The 23284-nt window shown below is 50.8% G+C and overlaps 1 protein-coding gene across 7 annotated transcripts in view; it reads left to right on the forward strand.

The window, feature by feature from the left end:
• RNF121 (ring finger protein 121) overlaps window positions 1–22782 on the forward strand; it is a 29614-nt gene extending 6832 nt beyond the window's left edge. For 4 of the 7 annotated variants that reach the window (XM_084842255.1, XM_084842256.1, XM_084842257.1 and 1 more), the window contains 8 exons: window positions 1000–1037; window positions 3127–3268; window positions 5156–5310; window positions 8405–8512; window positions 10409–10529; window positions 11874–12007; window positions 14906–15007; window positions 16488–22782. In XM_084842255.1, the coding sequence (XP_084698381.1) occupies window positions 1000–1037; window positions 3127–3268; window positions 5156–5310; window positions 8405–8512; window positions 10409–10529; window positions 11874–12007; window positions 14906–15007; window positions 16488–16608 (921 nt within the window). In that variant the 3' untranslated portion in view covers window positions 16609–22782. Of the gene's footprint in view, window positions 1–178; window positions 1038–3126; window positions 3269–5155; window positions 5311–8404; window positions 8513–10408; window positions 10530–11873; window positions 12008–14905; window positions 15008–16487 lie in introns of all 7 variants that reach the window. The other 3 variants (XM_084842260.1, XM_084842261.1, XM_084842259.1) reach the window with 2 other exon arrangements.
• The last annotated feature ends 502 nt before the right edge of the window (window positions 22783–23284 follow it).

Below are 23284 nucleotides of genomic sequence, written 5' to 3' on the forward strand. Positions count from 1 at the left end.
TAAGATGCCACAAGATCTTGGTGGTTCCTGCTTCTGTAACAGACTAACACAGAGACTCCTCTGTAACTTATATAAAATTGGCAGGGATGGGTTGAGTCGTTTCTGTGCCTCCATCCCTGTGAAAATTCAATGGATTAGTGTAACGTGTCCGCCTGTTTTCTTTATCCATGTGTGACAGGTGAATCCATCTCTGATACTCCACGCTGATAAAAGGTAGCAAGTGAATTGGCCCTTAATGGGGAGGAATTATTCAAAACTAAAATCTTCCTGGGAACTTGGTGTCCCTTCTTGAATTATGTTTAAGGTTTCAGGTACTGGCCCAGTTTTGAAACAAAATTACAATATGGCATTCATTTATTTATGGAATTCTTATTTTATAATGACTAGATACAGGGTGTGTAGTAACCGGCATGTAAAATTAGACTAGTAATAACCCCACTCGTTCATTAAGAAAGCTGTTTTACAGAAAACCATTTGGTCATTGTAGACTGCATCAAGTCTCAGTTAAATGTTATGTCTTCTGGTAGGATTAAAGGCCAAAACTAAATGTGATATGCTCATTTTGACTATAAAGCGGGAATATTGGGGTGGTGGGTAGGTGTGTACTGCTTATGTCAGATGGAGTGCCTTGCCGTGCCACTCTGCTCTCAGCGTTTTTTTCCAAAATGGCGGAAAGCAGCGGCGCTCAGGTAAGGTGGAGGAGGGTGGGTCTTGCTCCTCTCCCCTGCATTTTCTGTTTGAGGTAAGAAGCAGACCCCCCCCCCCCACCTAACAGTCAGATGGGCCCATGCGCGTCTGTTAAAAATGAGAAAGACTAGTTTGCTCTAAAAGGGTGGGCGGAGGGACACATTAGGTAGTCTGCTGAATCCTGTTTTGTAGTATCTGTAGCTGTCCAGGAAGTGTGTTTGCCACATGAGCTAGTTTGGTTCCTACTCAAGCTGGGCTTATGTTGCTCTCATCCCGGCTTATGCTGTAGCTGGCTGTTCTTGTCTCCTATAGGTTGATCTATCACACTTGGGTCCGGAGGAGAAATGGAGGTGAGTGGAGGGCCAGCCGGCCTCTGAGGCTTGGGCGCCTGTCAAATATACCTGTTTTCTCTTGGGTCTGTGAGACCAACCTCCTGCGGCAGACGTGTTTGTGGCTGTCGCAGAATGCATTGGTAGAAACTTAAAACTGCTCATCTTGTCTATGCTTCTGAAGAGAATTTGCTGTCGCTTTTCCGCCCCCCCCCCCCGCCGCCCCCCGCATCCTGTTTTATGGAGGCATCTTTGCAGGAGCTGTAAGCCAGCCTTGTGTTTTAAGTACTCAGCTGATCATCGCTGGCAACCAGGATTTCCTTGCAGGTGTGGGGGGTGGGCAGGAGGAGCAGGGAGGGAGCGCTCCGTACTACCTCTGCACTCAGCATAGAAACCAAGTGGGCTGCCAGAGAAGGGAAGTCACCTCTGGACCCAGCGCTACCAGCTGCTGGAGGAGGGGCAGAGTTCTGTGTCATCCTCTGCCAGTCCCTAGCAGGCTGGTAACTTCTGCAGGCTTATTTGCAAGGCTGTTCGTGATCATCTTAATACTGCCCACTCCAGTGTACAGGCTGTGTGTTGCGGTGTGTTGTCCGCTGCTCCAGCCTAGTACAGTTCCACCACCAGACAGCTCCTGACACTTCAGGCAGCATCATGGCTGTGCAAGTGACCTTTTGTGTCAAGAACCAATGAACTTTGCAACCTGAATAAATGGTGCCTGTGTGTGTGTGTGCGCGCACGCGCACACATTTCTTCTGCTACTAGTTTTAAACTTGCCTTTCTTCATTAAAAACTATATCACCTTTCCCCCCTTGTTGGTATCTGCAGGGCTGGACCTAAGAAGGCCCGTGCTGCTGGATCAGGCCAAAGGTCTGCCGAGTCCAGCTTCTGAGTGGCCAGTCAGATGCTTCCAGGAAGACACTTCTCTCTCTCTCTCTCTCTCTCTCTCTCACACACACACACACACACACACACACCATGTTTAAAGAACACCATGGAAACTCTGTATTTGTTATTTTGATCTGCCCAATAGCAGATGTTCTCTGGGCAGGTTAACAACAGTTCAAAGATTAAAATGCAAGACCAACAGTTAAAAATACAAAATACAATGCAAATATGTAAAAGAGTAGGATACAACACAAAACAACAAACAGCACAGGAGTAGGTATAGATATATAAGAACAGCCATAAACATTTTGAACTAAGTCTCTATAAAGCTTTATATATATGTATGTATGTATATAACTGCTTGTTCCGCTTTACACCTACCCCTCCCCATGCATGCTTGCTGTGTGTGTGTGTGTGTGTGTATAAATAAAACACCCTAGTATTCCAATCCTATACATGTCAGATCAGAAGTAAGCAACACTGAAGTAAGCCTAAAGGTGCAATCCTAAATTCATGTACTAGGGAGTAAATACCCAGTAAATACTCTGGGGCTTACGTCTGAGTAAACATGCTTAGGATTGAGCTGCATGTGTAGCAGTTAGAAACAATACCAAAAGGAATGTAAAACAATGGAGGTGGGAGAGGGGATGGGAACCATGTGGAGTGCTAGAGATTGCCTCAGCTCAACTGCCTCCTAGCCTCCTCTGGCTTCTGATATTTCTCTGTGCAGGCCTGGTTTAATCAGCCAGGCCAGTTGAACCCCCTTTCTATTTGTGCCCCCCCCAAAAGCAGGAAAGGAGGTGCATTAAGATAGTGGGATTTGCAGATACCTGTGATGGTGCAGCGAAGAGGGGGAGAGTGCTCTGCGGGAGGGGGAGGGGGCAGAGGCGAGTGCAGCCATGCCTCCTGCCAGCAGACTGCTCTCCCGCCACCGTTCCTGAGAGTGCCAGTGGTCCTGAGAGCGAAGTGGCATGAGGCACATGATTTGAACCTTCTCCTTGCAGTCCTGAAATCCAGAATGAATGTGCAGGATGCTGCATCCTGCTCCCAGCTGGGTGGTCCAGGCTTGATGCCACTCAGGCTCTGTGCAGCCTTGTGTCCTTATCACAGAGTCCAAGGCACCCTGTGGGCATGCTTGGAAGGGCTCCGGGTGTGCGCGCTTGGGAGCTGGGAGCCAGCAATGGCCTGGAGCGCGTGAGGCTGACCTGCCGCATCCTTGTTTCAGGGTCGAGCACGCCCGGATGCACGCCAAGCACCGCGGCCACGAGGCCATGCATGCCGAGATGGTCCTCATCCTGATCGCCACGTTGGTGGTGGCCCAGCTCCTCTTGGTGCAGTGGAAGCAGAGGCACCCCCGCTCCTACAACGTAAGCCGCTCTGCAGGCGTCTTTGCCCGTGCCCGTCTGTGAGCCCCCTCCAGCATGCTCCCTGGGTGCCGTCCACCAGGCACGGCTGTGCCACAGCGCCCATCCTTCCTGTGGAGGCTGTGTAGCTTCTGGCAGCTCCACCCTGCAAAAAGAGGGGTGGAGCCGCATGCTGTGGGCAGAGTCGGTTGCGGGATGTGGGTGGACCTTTGTGGCTGTGACCCTCCCCGCTTTGGGCAGAAACCCCACCTGCATCATCTCACACTGGGCAGAGGTTACGGCTCTTTTTCCCCTGCATTGGTATTGGTGATGGGGCATAGCCCAAAAGCAGGAAATGGATACAAAGGATGACAGAGTGCACAGCCGTGCAGATTACACCACGAGGCCTCAGTAGCCCCGGCTGCAGTCTACATTGGGCAGCACAGTAATTTTGGCTGCATCTGGCAGCCACTACATCCAAATTGCCCACTGTCACAGCTGCCTCTTGTTTTTACTATCTGCAGGCAATTCTTTCATCCCCACTCCGCTCCCTTAGATCTCCTCCTCAGAGTCTTGTTGGTTTCCCCTGCCTGTGAGTGTCCTGGGCAGCTTCATGGGCTTGACAGTTACAAAAGAGGCACCCTTGCTGTTCTCTGGATTTCCAGTCAGTGCAAACAACCCCTTTGTACATAGATGGAGATCTGTTTTAGATGGGTGTGGATATGCCCTGGTCAGTTGGCAGATGTTGATGTTCCTTCGGGAATTGTCCAGAATTGTCTGGATGCCCAGGAGGCAGCCCTGCCACTGCTGCAGCGAAGTGCTCTGGCCCCCGCCTGGATTGGGGGGGGGGTGATGGGAGGCATATGTGAGCTGCTGTTCAGCTCTTCAAAAGAGTGAGACATAATAAACATACAGAAAATTCTTGGCATCTGGGGCAGTGAGAAGGGAATATCAGTAATGGGTTGTCCCATCCTTCCTCAGAAGGGCTCAGAGCAGGGCGCAAGGGTCACATCCCATCTTATCTCATCCCTGACAGGCAGGGTTGGTTGAGAGATCCTGGGTCACCCAGCGAAGCTTCATGGCTGTGTGAAGATTTGAACCCAGGTCTCCACAGTTCTATTCTAGCCTTCCAGTTGCTGTACCACATTGGCTCTTGGTGTTTGCTGGGGACAAGACGAAAGAAATCAAGCCACTCATGCAGCAGGATTACGAGGAGGAGGAAGCTCCCTTCTCACCTGCCCCATTCGCGCCCTGAGGCCTGTTTGGCAGGCTGGCCAGAGTGCAGTGTAGCTGGGCAGGGGAAGTGAGCCATGGGATCTCTGCCTGCGGGGAGGAGGGAGGTTTAAACCTCCCCATCCCCACACGCTGAGAGGTGGGAGCAGTGTGGGTCTATTTCTGGGCATGGGAAAGGGGGGGGTGAGGGGGGGAAGGTTCTGTAGGTGTGAGAATGAGGGGGAGCGGGACGCTGTCCCTGGGTGCCCCCGCCGTCACCACCTTCAGCCGCACCTCCCACTAGGCTACAGCCCCCCATTTACTGCCCAATGCCATGGCGAGGGTTGGGAAGGTTGCCAACCCCTGGTATAGCTGGTAAAACTTTAGTTGTCTTGTTTTTAATCATGTCTGTAATTTTGAAAGTTGTGTTTGAGATCCGTGTGAGAGATGAAAAATATTGACAATTCTGGTATTTCGGAGCACATGCTTGTGGTTGCTTAACCCTGGTTATCGGCCCATGAGCACCGAAAAGCCACCCGGTCATACCTGCAATAAAGGGCGGCGGCAGTGTTCAAGGGAGAGCGTGGGACCCCTAATCTGTGGCAGTGACTGTGGCCTGGGCCAGGGAGTCAGACGGCCTGTAGGTTCACAGCTGCACCACCCTCCCTCGGCTGAAATGCTTCTCTCGTGTTGTTGCAGATGGTGACCCTTTTCCAGATGTGGGTCGTCCCCCTCTATTTCACAGTTAAGCTGCACTGGTGGCGGTTCCTGGTGGTCTGGGTCTTCTTTTCAGCCGTCACGGCTTTTGTCACATTCAGAGCAACTCGTAAACCTCTTGTCCAGACAACTCCCAGGTGAGCAGAAATGACTCAGTTATGGAGCGAAGGTGGGAGACATTGTGCCGTCGCTTTGTTTTCAGGGCTTATCTACATAAATGCATTTAAACTCTGATGGTGCTCTGGTTTTCTGCATATAAAGCATGGCTGACACACCCCATTATAGCTGTTGATTAAAAAATCTAATTCACTGTCTGGCTATTCAAAACAGATGACAAAGAAAAGGCAGAAGTGCATAATTCCTACTTTGGCTCAGTCTTCTCCCAAAAGAGGGTCTATGGCCCTCCTGGCAGAGGTGAAGTACAGGCTGAAGGGGCAGGATTGCAGCTTGAGATCGATAGGCATATGGTCAAGGAACACCTAATTACTTTGAATGAGTTCAAATCTCCAGGGCCAGATGAACTGCAGCCTAGAGTCATAAAGGAACTGGCAGAAGAACTCTCAGAACCGCTGTCTATTCTCTTTGAGAAATCTTGGAGGATGGTTGAAGTGCCCGATGACTGGAGGAGGGCTAATGTGGTCGCTATCTTCAAAAAGGGGGGAAAGGAGGAACCTGGGAACTACAGACCAGGCAGTCTGACATCAATCCCTGGGAAAATTCTGGAGCAGATGATAAAGCAAGCCATCTGGAACACCTTGAAAACCATGTGGTGCCAGTGTGGCGTAGTGGCAAGAGTGTTGGACTGGGAGCTGGAAGATCCAGGTTCTAGTCCCCACTTGGCCATGGAAGCTCACTGGGTGACTTTGAGCCAGTCACACTCGTAGCCCAACCTACCTCACAGGGTTGTTGTTGTGAGGATAAAATGGAGAGGAGGAGGAGGATACTGTAAGCCACCTTGGGTTCCTTGCAAGAGGAAAAAAGGCGGGATATAAATGAAATAAATAAAATGCAGTGAAGCCAACTTGAAGCCAACATGGATTTGTCAAGAACAAATCCTGCCAGACGAATCTGATCTCATTTTTGGATCAGGTCACCTCCCTTGTGGACTGTGGGAATGCTGTGGACATCATCTACCTCGACTTCAGCAAAGCTTTCGACAAAGTGCCCCATGATCTCCTGATGAGCAAACTAGCTCAAAGTGGGCGAGATGAAACAACGATCCGGTGGATCCACAGTTGGCTACAGAATCGGACTCAAAGAGTGCTTCTCAATGGGACCTTCTCAAGCTGGGGAGAGGTAACGAGTGGGGTACCGCAGGGCTCAGTCCTGGGCCCAGTGCTCTTCAACATTTTTATTAATGACTTGGAGGAGGAGGTGCAGGGAATGCTGATCAAATGTGCAGATGACACAAAATTGGGCAGGATAGCTAATACCTTGGAAGACAGAAACAAAATTCAAAGGGATCTTGATAGACTGGAGCGCTGGGCAGAAAACAACAGAATGACATTTAATAGGGATAAATGCCAAGTTCTGCACCTAGGAAAAAGGAACCAAAGGCAGAGTTGTACGATGGCAATACTTGGCTCAACAAGACTACAAGTGAGAAGGATCTTGGAATTGTGGTAAATCACAAGCTGAAGATGAGCCAACAATGTGATGTGGCTGCAAAAAAGGCCAAGGCTGTTTTGGACTGCATTAATAGAAGCTTAGCTTCCAAATCCCGGGAAGTACTAGTTCCCCTCTATTCAGCACTGGTTAGGCTTCATCTGGAGTACTTTGTCCAGTTCTGGGCACTGCACTTTAAGAAATTTATTTATTTATTAAATTTATTAATCGCCCATCTGGCTGGTCACCCAGCCACTCTGGGCGATGTACAACAACAAACAAAGTTAAAACAATAAAATTCTACATTAAAAACATTATAAAAAATACCCTCACCCACCCCAACCTACCCATCCTAAGAAGGATGCAGACAAGCGGAGAGGGCTCAGAGGAGGGCAGCAAAGATGATGAGGGACTGGAAACAGCCCTATGAAGAGAGACTGAAAGAACTGGGCATGTTTAGCCTTGAGAAGAGAAGACTGAGGGGAGATATGATAGCGCTCTTCAAGTACTTGCAAGGTTGTCACAGAGAGGAAGGCCAGGATCTCTTCTCGATCATCCCAGAGTGCAGGACACGGAATAATGGGCTCAAGTGACAGGAAGCCAGATTCCGGCTGAACATCAGGAAAAACGTCCTGAGTGTTAGAGCAATATGACAATGGAACCAATTACCTAGGGAGGTGGTGGGCTCTCCCATGCTGGAGGCATTCAAGACGAGGCCGGACAGCCATCTGTCAGGGATGCTCTGACTTGGATTTCTGCGTTGAGCAGGGGGTTGGACTCGATGGTCTTGTAGGCTCCTTCAAAGCCTATTATTCTATAATTCTATGAGAATGGGTAAGAATCATATAATTTTTTTTAATAAACCTTTACTTAGATTTTGTAATACATGCACTTCTTAAAACATTATTAATAAAATTATTAACATCTATTTTTATTGAACTTTCATATTGCTGGTGGGTTTTTAGCATTGATAAAGTGCTTTAAGTGTTTGGGTCCAGTGTTCAGGGTGCCATTTCATCCCCTGTCTGATGAATACCCTTCAAACAAAAGCCGGAGGGACGGCCATGTCAGTCTGTTGCAGCAGAAATAACACTATTGTGTCACCTTAGACTAACAGATTTCCTAAGATGTAAACATTTGTGGGCCACAAGAGTTTATGCCATAATAAAAGTGTTAGTCTTTAAGGTACCACAAAAGAATTTGTTGTTTTCAAACAGAGGGTACATCAAGAACTGTTTAGGTGGGTGCAGTTCTGGTTTTGAACTAACAAGAATCAGTAAAGGAAAAAAAAGTTTGAATCCATTTCTCACTTTTGTTATAAACATATCCTTGTGGGGTATCGTTGACCCCAGTGACTTACTTTCAGCTATATTGTTCTACTTGTATGGATTTCTTGAGGTACATCTTCCCCCACACCCCAAAGTTTGGATGGATACAGCCAACTTTTTATTGATGGAAGGTTATGCTGTAATCTTAATCAATTCACATTCTCAGCACTAGATCTTTAGGCAGCTGACAGCATTTTGGAGCGTTGCATTCCTTTGTGGACCCTGTTGCGTCTGCCTCTAACAGTCACGTGTGTGTAAGTCATGTGCTGTTCTCTTCCCCCTCTCACCCTACCCCTAGGTTGGTTTACAAGTGGTTTCTGCTAATATACAAGATCAGCTACGCCACAGGAATCATTGGGTACATGGCGGTCATGTTCACGCTCTTTGGACTTAACTTACTATTCAGGTGAGACAATCCATCTGTTATTGGCATTGCAAGAAGTTACATTTTTGTGAGCTCCAGCTGGCTTTGTAGTGTGTTGCAAAATAGATGTGCCCTCTTTGAGTACATGATGTGCTGTAGCAGTTGTGTGAGCTGACCAGACAAAATGAGTTGTTTGGAGAAGGAGATGGACAGCATGACACAACGGGGTAGGGAAAGCAGGAGATGGGGGTGTGCAAGATGTTTGCTTTCACCGCAGAGTGCCTACCCAAGACGTTTTCCTGTCCCAGCTGGCTGCACCACCTGATCAGAGAGGTGCCCCAGGATCTGCACATGATCTGAGGGGTTGCACTTCCATATCCTGTGATCGTCACAAGGGATCTTGGTGTGCGCTCTGCATATCACGTGCAACTGTTTCATTGCTGCTTCCAAACACATTATCCTCCAAATAAACTCTGTCTGAATAAGAAAATGCTAAATAAGTGACACGGAGTAGCCGCAGTAGACATCCAGGCAGTCCAGTAGGGAATGTATGCCTGTCACTTCCCTTTTTTCCCTTCCTGCTTCTCTGTGGGATTTGGGAATTTTAATGTTATTTACTTATTGATTTGATTTGTGTCCTGCTTTTCTTCCAAGAAAATGGCAGTCAAAGCGACTTATAGTCATAGGAACTGGGTGGGAGGAACCTTGATTAAAAAAATAATAAAGCAAATACATTAAAAACACAATTAAAAATGCAACAATAACAGAATAAAAATAGCACCCAACCCAGCAGACCAGCTTACATACCATGGGCCTGCTTGAATGCAAACATCTTTGCTTGCCAGTGGGAGGATGGCAGAGGGAGGACCAACCGTGCCTCCCTCAGCAGGCAGCTCCAGCACCTGGGGCAGCCATCAAGAAGGCCCTCTTTCACATCCCCACCGCATGCGCCTCTGAAGACAGCATGGGCACTGAAAGAAGGTGAAGATTTGAACCCGGGTCTCCACTCCCTGATGTTGAGGAGTCTCTCAGTAGAGCTCCATCAGCTCTGTACTCAGTAGTTTGCGTAGCTTAGCTCATCCCTTCAAGGTGCTGATCAGCAATGAATGTAATCTGTGCCAAAAAAAAGGGATCCAAATTCTGCAGCAAGAAAGCTTTGGGAGATGAATGGCAATGGAAGGTGAGAGGAAGTGAAAAGGCATGTAGGAAACAGTAGCCATGAGGGGGCGCTGTGGAACTGGGCAGAGGGTTGGACCTCCTTCCCCTGCAAATTGCTGGAAGGCTTTGCTCCACTCTTTTCTGGTTTCTAAAAAGTCTCCGTTGGCACTCTTTTTGCACAGTTAGGAGGGATAGAACCTGCTTTGTTAAAAAGAGAGAACTGAAACTTTCAGGATGACAGTTCTGTGCCAGAGTGTTGATCCCACATTTATATTGTGAAAGATATTTGTATTGCAAATTGTGCAGAAGGCATCCAGGCCTGCTTAGAGTGTCCAGCACAGAAAGCAAAAATACAAGGAGTGAAGGGGAGCCCAGCCCACGGGCACCGTCAGGCCAAGGGATCTGTTCCATCAAACAGCACGGTGCAGCCTTCTCTGGCCTGCTGCCGCCCAGATGGGTTGGACTGCAACTCCCATCATTCCCAGCTGCAGGCTTGGTAGCTCAGTAACACTGCTGAAAAGGCCCCGGGGGGAGGGGCACAGGTCCATGGGTACCAGAGCTTTGGGCGTTTGGCCAGTCTGAAGTATGAACGCCAGGCCTGTAATGATGCCTGTCCTAAGGGGAGGGATTTTTCTGAGACAGGTTACTGACTCCAGTCAGAGGTTGGTGTTAAAGAAATCACAGTGTGAGTTTTGGGTGGTTTGTTCAGTAAAGTCTGTGATGGTTGCCTTGAGCTGTCTGTGAATGTGTAGCTTACGAAAGGCTATTCCCCCCTGGTAGAATCAAGCCAGAAGATGGAATGGATTTTGGGATTTCTCTCCTGTTCTACGGTCTCTATTACGGAGTACTGGAGCGTGACTTTGCTGAAATGTGTGCCGATTACATGGCGTCTACTGTCGGGGTAAGGTCCGTGTAGGGGAAGTTGCTTCTAATTCAGTGTTCAAGGTCCCTAAGCAAAGGACTAGCTGCCCGCTGGCTTTTTCCACCCCCAAAGAGAGCAAAAGAGGGAGCTGTGAGGGATGAGGTCACAAAGCAGCTTGCCTGGATGTAGGCATCATTCTCTCCTGGATGTCCCTCGGGTCTGCCAGTCAGCCCAAAACAGGACCTGCGGGCACGTTTTGATCACTCCTGATGGATTCCGCAAAGGGAATTCATCATAGCTGTCTCCCAGTTGTGCTCGTGTGCGCTTTCTCTCTCTCTCTCTCCCCCTCCCCCTCACACGTTATTCCATTTTAAATCCTGTCAGGGAGGTATCCCACTTCTGTTTGTCCTGTGTTAATGTTTTAGACTAGAATTTGGGAGACCTGAGGGGAAGGATCTATTGATGTCTGTTTCCTGGCATAGTCACTAAACCTCCCTGTCCAAAGGCAGTGTACCTCTGATTACTGGATGCCAGGGCAAGTAACAAGCGCTGGCTTTTACTGCCACGGGCTGTCTCAGGGAACTCACCTGGCCGCTTTTGTGGCCGGAGTGCTGGGCAACGCGGACTTTTTTCTGACCCAGCGCGGCAGCCCTCAGTGACCCCCATGGTGACCCTCCCTCTCGGTGTCGGTGTCTCAATCTGCACACATTTGTTTAACGTTCATCATCCCACTTTACATACTTTGCAAAAGCCTCCCCCAACCCAGGGCCCTCCAGAGGTGTTGGACTATACTTCCCATCACCCCAGCCAGCATGCTAATAGCTCATCCTGGTTGGGGTGATGGGGTTTGTAGTCCAACACCTCTGGGGGGCTCCGGGTTGGGGAAGGCTGGCAGAGACTGTCGCACAAGCTCAGGTGATGAATGACAGAAGTTTATTTGCATGATCACGCCTATCCCATAACCCTCTCCATTTTATCCTCACTTTATTCTATCCTCACAACAGCCCTGTGAGGTAGGTTAGGCAGAGAGTCAGCGACTGGCTTGAGGTCACCCAGTGAGCTTCATAGCCTAGTGGGGACTCGAACCCAGGTCTCCTGCGTCCCAGTCCAGCACGCTCGCCAACCACTACACCACGCTGGCTTGTGCTTGAATGCGCAAAGCTGAAATAATCCTGGGGCTGGGCTGCTCATGAAGATTTCCACAGTCACGGAAGACGCCAGGCCTGCTGTGGGTTGGCCGTTGCCTTAATGCCCGGGGTGAACAGCGTGTGCGGGATGGGCCTGTCCACTCTCGCGGGCTTCTCGGGGGCAAGTGCTGCATCTTTCCGTTTCTGTCCACAATCGCTTGGTCAGTGACTTCGGTCCGGCCATCCTCTTGTACAGTTTTACAGCGCATCAGGCATGCCAACAAAGCACCTCTCGGACAGCGTCTGCGCAGTGTGTGGCCAGCCGATCTTCGTTGACGTTAATGAAGAAGGGATGATAGAGAACACCTACAGGCTGTCCTGCAATCACGTGTATCCTTTGGGGAATTTTGGAGGGCCTGGAAGCACCAGCTGCTTCCTCGGCTGGGGGCCGTTTTCCGCTGCTAGCAGGCACAGATGGCACGCGTGCCTGTGTGTGGCCCTCGGTCCAAATGAGCATCCGTGTGGAGGTGCCTTTTGTGCAGAACCGAGCTGCTGTCCCGTTTAGCCAGGGCGCAGTGCCCTCCAGCAGCGGCTCTCCAGTCTCAGGCCGAGACGGCACTTCCCATCGCCCACTCCCCAGACCGTCTAGCTGGAGATGCCAGGGGCTGGCTGAGCTGATGCTTTTCCCCCCAGAGGAGGTGTGCTGGCTCTGCAGAGCGCGGTGTTCCTTGGGGAGGTTTGGCCACGCGCCAGGGCTCATGGGCATCCTTCTAGAGCAGGCTTCCCCAGCCTGGCGCCCTCAAGGGGTGTTGAAGTGCAACTCCCATCATCCCCAGCCAGCACAGCCAATGGCTGTCCTAGTGTAACAGATGCTGGAAGTACCAATGGGGAGGATGCCATCATCTTTGTGCCTTGCTCATGGGCTTCCAGGAAGGAGGGAGGCAGCCGGCTGGCTGGCGGAGGAAATAGAACGCTGGGCTACTCCAGGCTGCCTTAGCCTGGCCCATCCCGGCAGCTCTTGCTCAGGGTGGCTCTATGCCCTGTGTGCTGTTTTATTCATACATCATTTCTACCTTGCCTTTAAAATGGGAGGTGAACAAGCAATTTTCGCCATCGGCCAGATTCTCCTAGTTCCTCGCGTTTGTTTTTGCTCTTTTTTTGTTTCGTTGGAATGGGAAAAGTTTGCATTTTGAACAAGAGAAATATCCATTAAAAAAAAAGCACTCTGAAAATAGGCACTTCCCCCCATAAACTGGGAAAATGTGCATTGTTTCGAGTGTAAACACAAGTTCAGGAATTTGCAAGCACTTCTGGAGAACACACTGTCCTGTTTGTTTGCATGTGGGGTTGCAAACGGGACACGTTTTCATGAATTGTGAACATAAACGACGTTTTCGTACATCCCTACTTGAAAAGGTCCCCCCACCTGTTGAGGCCCACCTGAGCTGGCATCCATTGCACAGAGTCGGTATGCCAAAAACATCAGACCCTGTTGGCAACAACAAGAAAAGTGTGAATCTGATCCTCCTTAAAATGACAGGTTTTGCTTCCCTTCTGTATAAAAGTCACAGCAGAGCAACCGTCAGAGGTGCCATCATCACTGTGTAAACACACACCCACGTGCCGCCCCCCTCCGAAGGGGTGGTCTGGCTGGGGGTGCACATATGATGACGGCACCTGCCATCATTGCTGTGTCATGAGCTCTGTGCAAAGGGAAACACCTCGCCCCTTTTCACTTTTGCCTTGCACAGGAGAATGTCTTTAAGCAGAGAGATCAAATGTAAAAAAAAACCATTAAGCATTTCTGAGTGGAAACTTTGGTGTCCTGGCCCTGTGTCTGCCACAGAGTGCGCGTGGTTCCCGGCATGTGTGCTGACCAGAGGTGAGCAACTGCTTGCTTGGCTGCAGGCTGAGATGCCACATTTGCCGGTTAACCCCACCAGTTTCAGCCAAGCTCTCTGGCACACCTGGACTTCCCAGGCGGTGAATCCGTGCCCAGACTTTTCTTCCAAGCAGGAAAGAGCAGCTCAGGGTGTCGGAGTGCTGAGATACTTGATGTGCTTGTGCGCTCCAGCATTGCAGTGCCCATGGGGAAGGGTCTGGGAGAAGTGGGGCACCTTCCCCCCGGGCGACACCACAAGTGAGACTGATGCAGACGCTAAGGAGCATGGCGTGGAGGGGCCCCTCAGTGTCTCGCAAAGGCTGCTGCCTGTCACAGGAGCCGGCAGCTGGCAAGGTGGACCAGGGCCCTGAGGGTCCAAGGCAGCTCCTTCCACCTGGATCAGGGGGACCGAGGACACCAAGGCAGGGGAGCTGCCTGGGTCCGCCGGGTCGCTCTGCAGCTGGAAGGGCTGCGAGTGGTGACAGCTGGGTGCTGAGATGTAACACAGGCCCCGAGACCATTGCCCAGCAGGGTTGCGAAATGGTGGAAAGCATGGTCGAGCCCAGCACGAGAGCGGGGGCTGCCCTGGCATGGGGGCCGCCCTCTTGGGCGCAGGCTTCTGGTCTGCCATAGAACAGCATGGTTGGGGAGGCGGGAGCATCACCTTTGGGCTTAGTAACAAAGACGTGGTTAGTGGTGCTGCCAAGCACATGCCTCTGGAGCACGCAGCCGTGGGAAAGAGGAACCAGACATGACACACCGGCAGCGCTTTGTAACCCTGAAAGAAACGGCCGCAGAGTTGACAAGTGATCTGCCACAAGCAGTGGGCCGTGGGCGGGTGTGTTCCTGGCCTGTTGACGTGTGGTTCGGTGTCTTGTCATTGCTGGAGCGTGTGCGCGTGGGCCCACACGCACATTCCCAGCACGGCTCTCACACACGTGCGTGGCAGAGAGAGGAGCCTCCCGTGTGCACCCTAAGTTGCAACTGCCAAGGGGAGCAGTCCCTCTGGCCTGCTGTTCTGTAGACCAGCAGGGGCCAGATAGATGCCTGGGGAGGTTCCCAAGCAGGTCAAGGCCAGCACAAGACACTTCTGGTTGAAATGGGCCGTGGGGTGGAATGTGTTTTTCTCCTCCTTCCCGGTGGTGAAACGCGAATGGCCCCATGGTGGCCAGTGGCAGACCAGCGCCTGACTCCTTGTGTGTGTAGTAAGGCCTACCACCCGGGCTAACAGTCCTTGGCTCTTGATCCGTGAACAGGCCTTTGTGCTGCCTGGAGCTCTGCACGAGCCGTGGCGTGACGCTTCCCTCACATTGGGGCTCCTGTTGTGTTTAGCTGCTTTTGTGAACCCTTCCTGCTGCCTCCCATAGTCCTTGTGTGTGTCGCCTCCTTAACTTGCTGCCTCCCAGCTTCCACGAGTTCTGCATCCGTGGCTGGTGCATTGTTGGGAAGAAGCAGACCTGCCCCTACTGCAAAGAGAAGGTGGACCTGAAGCGGATGTTCAGCAACCCGTATCCTTCGCTGGCTGCCTACTTAGAGAAGGGGGATCTCGGGGGAGGGGGCACAGTTCCAGGAAGCTTAAGGGTTTTTCTAGCCAGGACAAGGATAATTGGTAGCTCCTGGGTTGGAAAGGCACTTCAGGGCTGCGTACCTACGAAGAGGAGCACAGGGCCTTCACTGCCCCGCTCTCTGCTCCCTCTTCCCACTCTCCAGGCAGGCTGCCTGCCATCTGTTGGGGAAGGGGAGGTCCCCCCGCTTGCACGTTTATCCTCTGAGACCCATGTTGGGCACTTAATTCCCTTTTAAAAATTGACCGCTTTCTTAAGAATTGAAGAATTGCTCCGCGAAGGGGAGGCGGCCGCTTCGCACTGGCTCCCCCTGGTGTCAGTTCGCTGTGCCCATGGCCCCGTGAGCTGTGAACAGGAGGAACGGGTCCCCCCCCCCCCCGCACTTGATCCGGGGACGCCGTAGTCCGCGTGCCCCAAATGCCCTGGATGCGCTTCCGTGGCCGGCTCCCCGCTGCGAGGCAGTTCAGATGGGCTCAGCCTATGTCCCTCACCTTCCTTTGACTGCATTTGCGTTTCTGCAGCCACCTTTCCAGCTACGGCGTCCAGGTTGCCTGGGCCGGCCAGCATGAACAACAAAAGACAGTTGGTTAACAGAGCGGTGCCTGACGGTGATGCGGGTTCGCCTTTGAATATTCATTTCTTCATTTAAGGGTGTCTTGACCCTGCCTGTCACATGGAGCCTGGCCCGGCGGTGCTTGCCAGTCCAGGGGACTGGCCAGCCGCTGGTTCTGCCTGCAGCCCCTGTGGGACGCTCCGTTCCCAGAGCAGGCTGTGGAGCTGCTGCCTCTGCTCCCCACCCCCTTCTTCAGAGGCGCTGGGGAGGGTCGTGTGCTGGCAACGGGCCCGTGGACTTTCTGCTTCCCAGGGCCGCGTGTTTCTGTTTCACAGCGCCTCAGAGTGGTTCTTGTTTTGGCTGGTTTCGTAATGCAGGGTTCCCTTTCACACACAGTCACAGGACAGGTGCCGCTCCTCCGGCTTTCCTTCCAAAGAACGTGTCGCAGTCGATGCTCACAGCGGGAGGGGTGGCGCTGGGGCTGCGCTTTGTGCCTTAAGCCTGCCGGACGGCTCCTTCAGTGTGCCTGGGGGGGGGGGGGGGCGGCTGCGTTGCCTCTCGGCTTCCCGTTGGGCGTCCGGCTGGCCACTGTGCAGAACCCAGTGCTGGGGCTTGACGGACCTTTGATCTGGTCCAGCACGGCTGCTCCTGAGGAGCCCTCCTCAGTGGGGGGATCTGGCCCCGGGGTCATTTGCTCAGTGGGGGGATCTGGCCCCACAACCACTGAAGGCCCAAACCCACGTGGTAGGCAAGGAAGGTGGGCAACCCTACCTAGGAAGAGGGAGAGCAGCTGGGTTCTCTGGCCAGTGCGGTGGCTGCACCCTCCCCTGCCGCTTGCCATGAGTGCTTCCCTTAACCCTCCTGTCCCAGCTGGGAGCGGCCACACGTCATGTACGGGCAGCTGCTCGACTGGCTCCGCTACCTCGTGGCCTGGCAGCCGGTCATCATAGGTCTGGTGCAAGGGATAAACTACATCCTGGGACTGGAGTAAGGCCCTGATTCCTCCCACCTCCGCTGCATGCACCCGGGGAGCTGCGCCCACCGAACTACGTGGCAGAGGATGGCGTGGAGACCCAAAGGAGGCGCGGCTTTAATCACTTCCCTCTCAGGACCGTGGCCTCTTGCCCAGCGCTGCTCCAGCAGCTGAATCAGAAAGGACTTTGCACAGAGGAAATGCCGCCAAGGCCCGCTCGCGCCGCCTCTGGGCTGGGGGGGAAGAGAGTCTTTTTTAAAAAAGAAAATTATTTTAATGAGCATATTTAAAACCTTTTTATTGCTGATGTAAAAGAGAATTGGATTTCCCCCCTTGGCCCTCATCCCCTCGCCGCCGTCCCACACTCTGTTCCCTACTTATTGTTGCTCCAGAACAAAGAAGTGTGCAAAGAGGATTCTGCGAGAGTGGCAGCGGTGCCCTCCGCATAGTTGAGCCAGCCCTCTGCCCCGATTGTCTGGCCCTGTTATCCTGCGTGCATACGTGGATCTCCCCCCCCCCCCCCAGTCAGCCCAGCACTTCCAAGAAGCAAGACTGGATCCAGTGCAACTTATGCAAAACCGGGCTGCTTAGGTCCAGCATGGAGCACATGGGGCCCAGATCCACCTCCTGGCCCCCCATCACCTGGGTACAGTCAAGATGTTGGCAAGTGAGGCCAGAGCCAAAGTACTCCCTGGAGGGGCGGAGGGGGGGCTGCACTGTGTTTGAAGGGAGAGACCTCCTGGGAGCGGCCTCAGAGGTAAAGCACCAACGGGGAACGGATCTGCGCTCCCTGCAGCTTCGGCAAGAAGAAGCAGCACCCCCTGGCTTGGCTTGGCTTTTGAACCTGGTCTTGTTCTGAGAGGAATCTCAATCTCTCTCTGCATTTTTGCACTATTCTTTTGTAACATCCCTCCAGTTAGCCACCCTCGGTACAGCTTGGCACTGTTCTACAAGAGCCTGCTGGATGAGGCAGCCCTGCCACCCTTGGAAAGCAGTGGCCGCGAATCTCGCGGGCTCGCCCACTTTCCCCCGCGAAGGATGAGTGCAGGAACGCGTGTGACTCCCTGGGTGGGCAGGGGGAGAGCAGGCGTATCTGCTTCTACTGAGCCCGGAAGGAAACGGTACATTACAAAGTCACTACGTGGGCAGCTGATTGTTCCTAACAAAGCCAATGGTTAACAGTCTGCTTAGTGCACCCACCCCGCTCCCACCTCTTCCGCCCACTGTGGCTGGGCATAACCGTGGAAATGTGTTCATTTTAACCGACTGTTAATGAGGCAAAGAAAAGAGAGCTGGTTGCTCAAGGACTGGATATTCTCAGCTACCGCTACTTGCACACTTTAGCCCGAGAAGCCCCATAGAAATGGGCGAGACTGTCTGTGCAGTCGCATGCTATTTGGCAGTGAGGGTGTCTGGATCTTGAGCTGGTGAGAGCCAGCTCTGCGTACAAAGGTCCACTTGGGTGCCCCACCCACTTCCCTCCCCGGTAGCCTTTGAGTGAGCAAATGGCAAGTGCTGATGGAAAGCAGGCTGGGTTGAGGTCAGAGCTTGCGCCTCCCAGGGCAAGATGGTGAGTCGCCATGAGCCATTGCTCAGCTGGTCGTCACATGCCTTGGAAACAAAAACTCTAGAATTGCAGCCCTGCCTTGCCCGACGACCTCCTGCCGCCCTCCATCCTGCTCAAGTGTGTCTGGGGGAGACGGCCAGTGAAAGGAAATCACAGAAACTGGGGCCACCCGTTAAACCGTGTCTCTGAAGGGACGGTCAGCTGGGTCTGTTGATGAGTCATAGCAGGTGAATGAGTGGGTTCTCTGCAGCCCAGGTTTTCCTATCTGACTCCCCCACAACTGCTGAAGAGTGCTGTACTCAGCCACAGCTGATGTTTGTCTCCAGCTCTGGTATTTTCCTTCATCTCTGACCCTAAGTAAAAGTGATACGTGAACATTATTTTGCATTGACATCAGGAATCAAATGGCCAGTTGAAGGCCAAGTTCTAAGGAAGGCCTTTGCAACTGCAGGGATCACCATGTAAACATGACCACCTCACCTTTCTATCCTTGATACATGTCAGTATTGTGAGCTGGAAGAGCACAATATTGTTTCCTCTGGATTCTTTGCTCCATGGGGCCTCTTGGCTGGGAGTCAGCTGTGCATGCAGTGAACCAGCAGGCTGTGGGATGAAGGATCAAAATGTGTTGCTAGATCACTTGTAGGGGACTTTGATCATCCATAAGGGCAAGATGGTTCAATTTGGGCAGAAGAAAATGATGTGATGAAGTGTCTTCTGAGAGTTGGGTTAGCCAGCATCTGTGTGCCCATTTACTGCCATGGTTTAGTGCCCCAAAATGTGTTTAGTTGCACACATCTGCATAGTTTAATCCACAAAACAGATATTGGCATTGGAAGAGTTCTTCTGTGGATAGATTTTTCAAAGGTCAAAGCGTGGCTTACTTTTCTAAAAACGTGTAATAAATTCTGCCAAATGGCTTGCTCTTGTGTCTTAAAAGTTCTCTGGATGGCTGGGAGCGCCTTGCATGTCTGATAGTTTTTGAAATGCATATTGTAGAAAAGAAAGAAGAGGGGGATTACTTTTGGACCCTTTGTCGAAAACTAGGGACATCTGTCTGCATCCAGACCCAAGAGAAAGGTTTGGGTCTTTAGAGAATTGTTCTGTGTATCGGGAGCCAAGGGAGTGTTTTTGCCTTCCACTGACATCCTAGCAAAGAGCTTGCTGCCTTAAGTAGGCACGGTTGATTGTAAGCTCCATTGATCTAAACTGAGCATATGTAGAAAACATTCTCGAGCAATGGCGCTTCTTTATCAGCCTCTAAAATGGAGCCATTGCATTTCCGTTCCTGTTCAAGAAAGGTGGTCAACATTCCTGCTGTTGGTGATGTTCAGGGATGGGTGGTGTTCCTTGTGTAGCCCAAATGGCACTCCTCACACCCAAGAGCAGGCTTGGGGGAGCCCCAAAGTTTACAAAAATATAAAAACACTTCAGGAAAAAAACGTAATGGGACAAAATAAACGTAACCAGCTCAGTGGGGATTGCGCGTGCTCAGTGGGTGTGGAGCAGTGGCTGACGGAACGAATGGAAAACCAGCAGGGAGAGGGAATGGAGCCCGCTAGAAAGGGATGGTGGTGGCTGGAACACTGTCCAGAAGGAACCATCCCCAGTGCAACATTGGGCCCTTTTAAAAAATGACATTTCCTTTTGCGCCAAAAAATAAAATTTTGGACAGTTTGAACTTGATCAGTTCTAGGCTTGTTTAGATGCCTAATCTGGCTGTGTTTGGGTTTTCTAGTGACAGTCTGAACTGTGTGTTGGAGCTAGCAAAATAGCACTTTGGCAGTAGAGAGGCGCATGGCATGTTTTTCTCAAATGGTACTCTGTTTCTGAAAATACTTCAGGGTGCATTGGAAGAAAAAATAAAAGCAAAATAATTCAGGCAACTTTTTCTGTGACTTGAAAAGTTTGGAAATAACTCCATATTCTTTCTGGCCTTTGCGAAAAAGTATTTACATGTTGACTCATTTTAATGGATTTGTGCTCTGGGTTGCAAAAACATTCCAGTGTGGAATCCCACCACCAGGAGGCCCCTGCCTTCATGGAATATGCAGTCTAAATTTTGGCAGGAATACAACAGAGGAAGGAAAAGAAAGGGAGAGTCAAGGGTAGTTTTGCTTTTTTTATTGAATCCACTTACAATGAACTATGAAACATTGCAATGGCAATTGGGTTTGTGTCTCCAGATGTTGGGAGGGAGCCGTTGCACTCCTGTCCTCCTTGTAGGCTTCTCATTAGGGCAGCTGGTTGGCCACTGGGAGCAGAATGCTGGACTAGACAGACCTTTGGTCTGATCCAGCTTCAGGGCTGCTCTTACTGGTGGGGGGACAGTATCCAACTGTATCATTCCGTTAGTACAAATGATGTTGCAGTAGCTTCTGAACTATGTGCAAGAAAAGAATCCAACTGAAGTTAGGTTTGCCCAAGCATGGTGCATTATGCTTGTGCAACCTGTTGTGCAGCCAGTTATGCATAACTCTTGTTCAATCCATTGTACAGCCAGTTGCAAACTGCTTGCACAACCAGTTACACAAGTGAAATGGGCAACCGTTTATTTATTTATTTATTAAATTAAATAAATTTTAAATAATTTAAATAAATAAACAGAATGTTTCTGTTGCACAACAGAAACATTCAGCGGAGCTCCGCTAACGCTATTTGAGTTTGCGGAATCATACTGTTGGGTATTGCCCATTATGTTCTATTCCCCTCTATTCTTGGGGCCAGGCCATCAGTAACAAAGGCGCCTTCCCACTGTGGATTTTTCCCCTTTTGCTTTTCAGTCCGCTGTGGCTGTTGGTAATAGCTCCATTCTCTTTCCATAATTTGCTTTCCACCAGACTGCTCTCTGAGATGTGTCACCCTTGCTGGTAATTGCTGGCTTCCTGGCCCTCTTTAAGTACCTGAATATAATGTCTCCTGGACAACACCCTAATTTATTTTTAAGTTAGTGATCTGAGATGTTGTTGTTATCCAATTCTTTCAATGCCTGAATTGCTGCCTTCCTTCAGACTTGAATACCCTTGGGGACCCATCTGTAGGGCCATTTAATTTCTTAACATAACAGGCTTATTGACTTGTTTGAGCAAGTTACTAAATTGGTGGCCACCCACAACGGAAACTGGGCTCTTGACTGGGTGTTGAAACAGTTGCCAACTCCATCTGCCATGTCAATCCAGGTTGACTTTGCCATGTAGAAGACGGTAAGGGATTGGCTCTTACCTTCCACCAAGCACGTCCAGTGAATTGTGAGCTGTTGTAGCACACCCAGTGGAACTACTTTTGCTGATGTTAATGTTCTGACGTTTTTTCCATTTTGCTGTTCCCGCCCTGTTTGTTTGCATTTATGAGCTGCTCTTTCCTGAAAAGCCCCTTCTACAACCCTTTCTGCAAAGTGTCAGAAATGCAGACACCCCATCTGCACCATGAGCACACACAATACAGCCCTTTCCTGTATAGCCTCTGCTGTTCATGTCAGTGGAGAAAACACCTCTACACAGTCAAATCCTTTGGTGGATGCAGAATACTTTTTGCCATTGAAGTGAATGGAGATATCCTTGAGAGCAGTGGAGTCCCATAGGTGTGCTGGGCACTACTTTTGCAACCTGTTGTGAACTCTGTTGCTACTCTCCTGCCCGGTCAGCCCTACACTCTTGCACCTACTTGGTAGAGGGATGTCGGAAGCCAACCTCTGCCCGTCACCTGCTTTCCTTTAGCTCAGGGGTGGAGAGCCTCTTTCGCAGCCTGAGGGCAAACTCAATTTTGGAGAAGCTCTTGGGGGGCCCATTCCAGAGGTGGGTGGGGCTAAAGGCAAAGGTGGTCCGGGGGGGGTGAGGCCAGAGGGGAGGGGCGTGGCCATCTGAGGAACCCCAGAGCCAGAGGTTCCCTCCCCTTGCTTTATTGTGTGAGGAATTAAAGCAAGGACCTGGTCATGCATTACCTTTTGTAGGTAAAACTATTATGATTATTTCAAAAGGCACTTTGTGGCATTTTGTATATAACAGTCATAAAGTTCCCAGATTGAGATGCTTATAAACCCTGGGTGCTTGTATGTGGGATGGTTCTAGGTTGCAGGAGAGAAATAGCTTGGCCTTTGCAGCATGCAACCACAGCACTGAGCTTAGAATCATAGAATAGTAGGGTTGGAAGGGGCCTACAAGACCATCGAGTCCAACCCGCTGCTCAATGCAAGAATCCAAGTCAGAGCACCCCTGGCAGATGGCTGTCCAGCCTCGTCTTGAACGCCTCCAGTGTGGGAGAGCCCACCACCTCCCTAGGGAATTGGTTCCATTGTCGTATTGCTCCAACAGTCAGGAAGTTTCTCCTGATGTTCAGCTGGAATCTGGCTTCCTGTAACTTGAGCCCATTCTTCCATGTCCTGCGCCCTGGGATGTTCAAGAAGAGATCCTGGCCTTCCTCTCTGGGACAACCTTTCAAGTCCTTGAAGAGTGCTATCATTTCTCCCTCAGTCTTCTCTTCTCAAGGCTAAACATGCCCACTTCTTTCAGTCTCTCTTCATAGGACTTTTCCCAGTCCCCTGATCATCCTTGTTGCTCTCCTCTGAACCCTCTCCAGCTTGTCTGCATCCTTTTTAAGGTGTGGTGCCCAGAACTGGACACAGTACTCCAGAGGAGGCCTAACCAGTCATGAGTAGAGGGGAACTAGTACTTCCCGGGATTTGGAAGCTATGCTTCTATTAATGCAGCCCAAAAGAGCATTTGCCTTTTTTGCACCAACATCACATTGTTGGCTCATATTCAGCTTGTGATCTACCACAATTCCAAGATCCTTCTCACTTGTAGTCTTGTTGAGCCAAGTATTGCCATCTTGAAACTGTGCCTTTGGTTCCTTTTTCCTAGGTGCAGAACTTGGCATTTATCCCTATTAAATGTCATTCTGTTGTTTTCTGCCCAGCACTCCAGCCAGCAAGATCACTTTGAATTCTGTTTCTGTCTTCCAGGGTATTAGCTATCCCGCCCTCTTTTGTATCATCCGCAAATTTGATCTGCGTTCCCTGCACCTCCTCCAAGTCATTCATAAAAATGTTGAAGAGCACTGGGCCCAGGACTGAGCCCTGTGGTGCCCCGCTTGTTTCCTCTCCCCAGGTTGAGAAGATCCCATTGATAA

This window comes from Heloderma suspectum, chromosome 3, assembly GCF_057233095.1.
Source record: "Heloderma suspectum isolate Gila_16-S chromosome 3, 16-S_ref, whole genome shotgun sequence".
NCBI lineage: Eukaryota > Metazoa > Chordata > Lepidosauria > Squamata > Helodermatidae > Heloderma > Heloderma suspectum.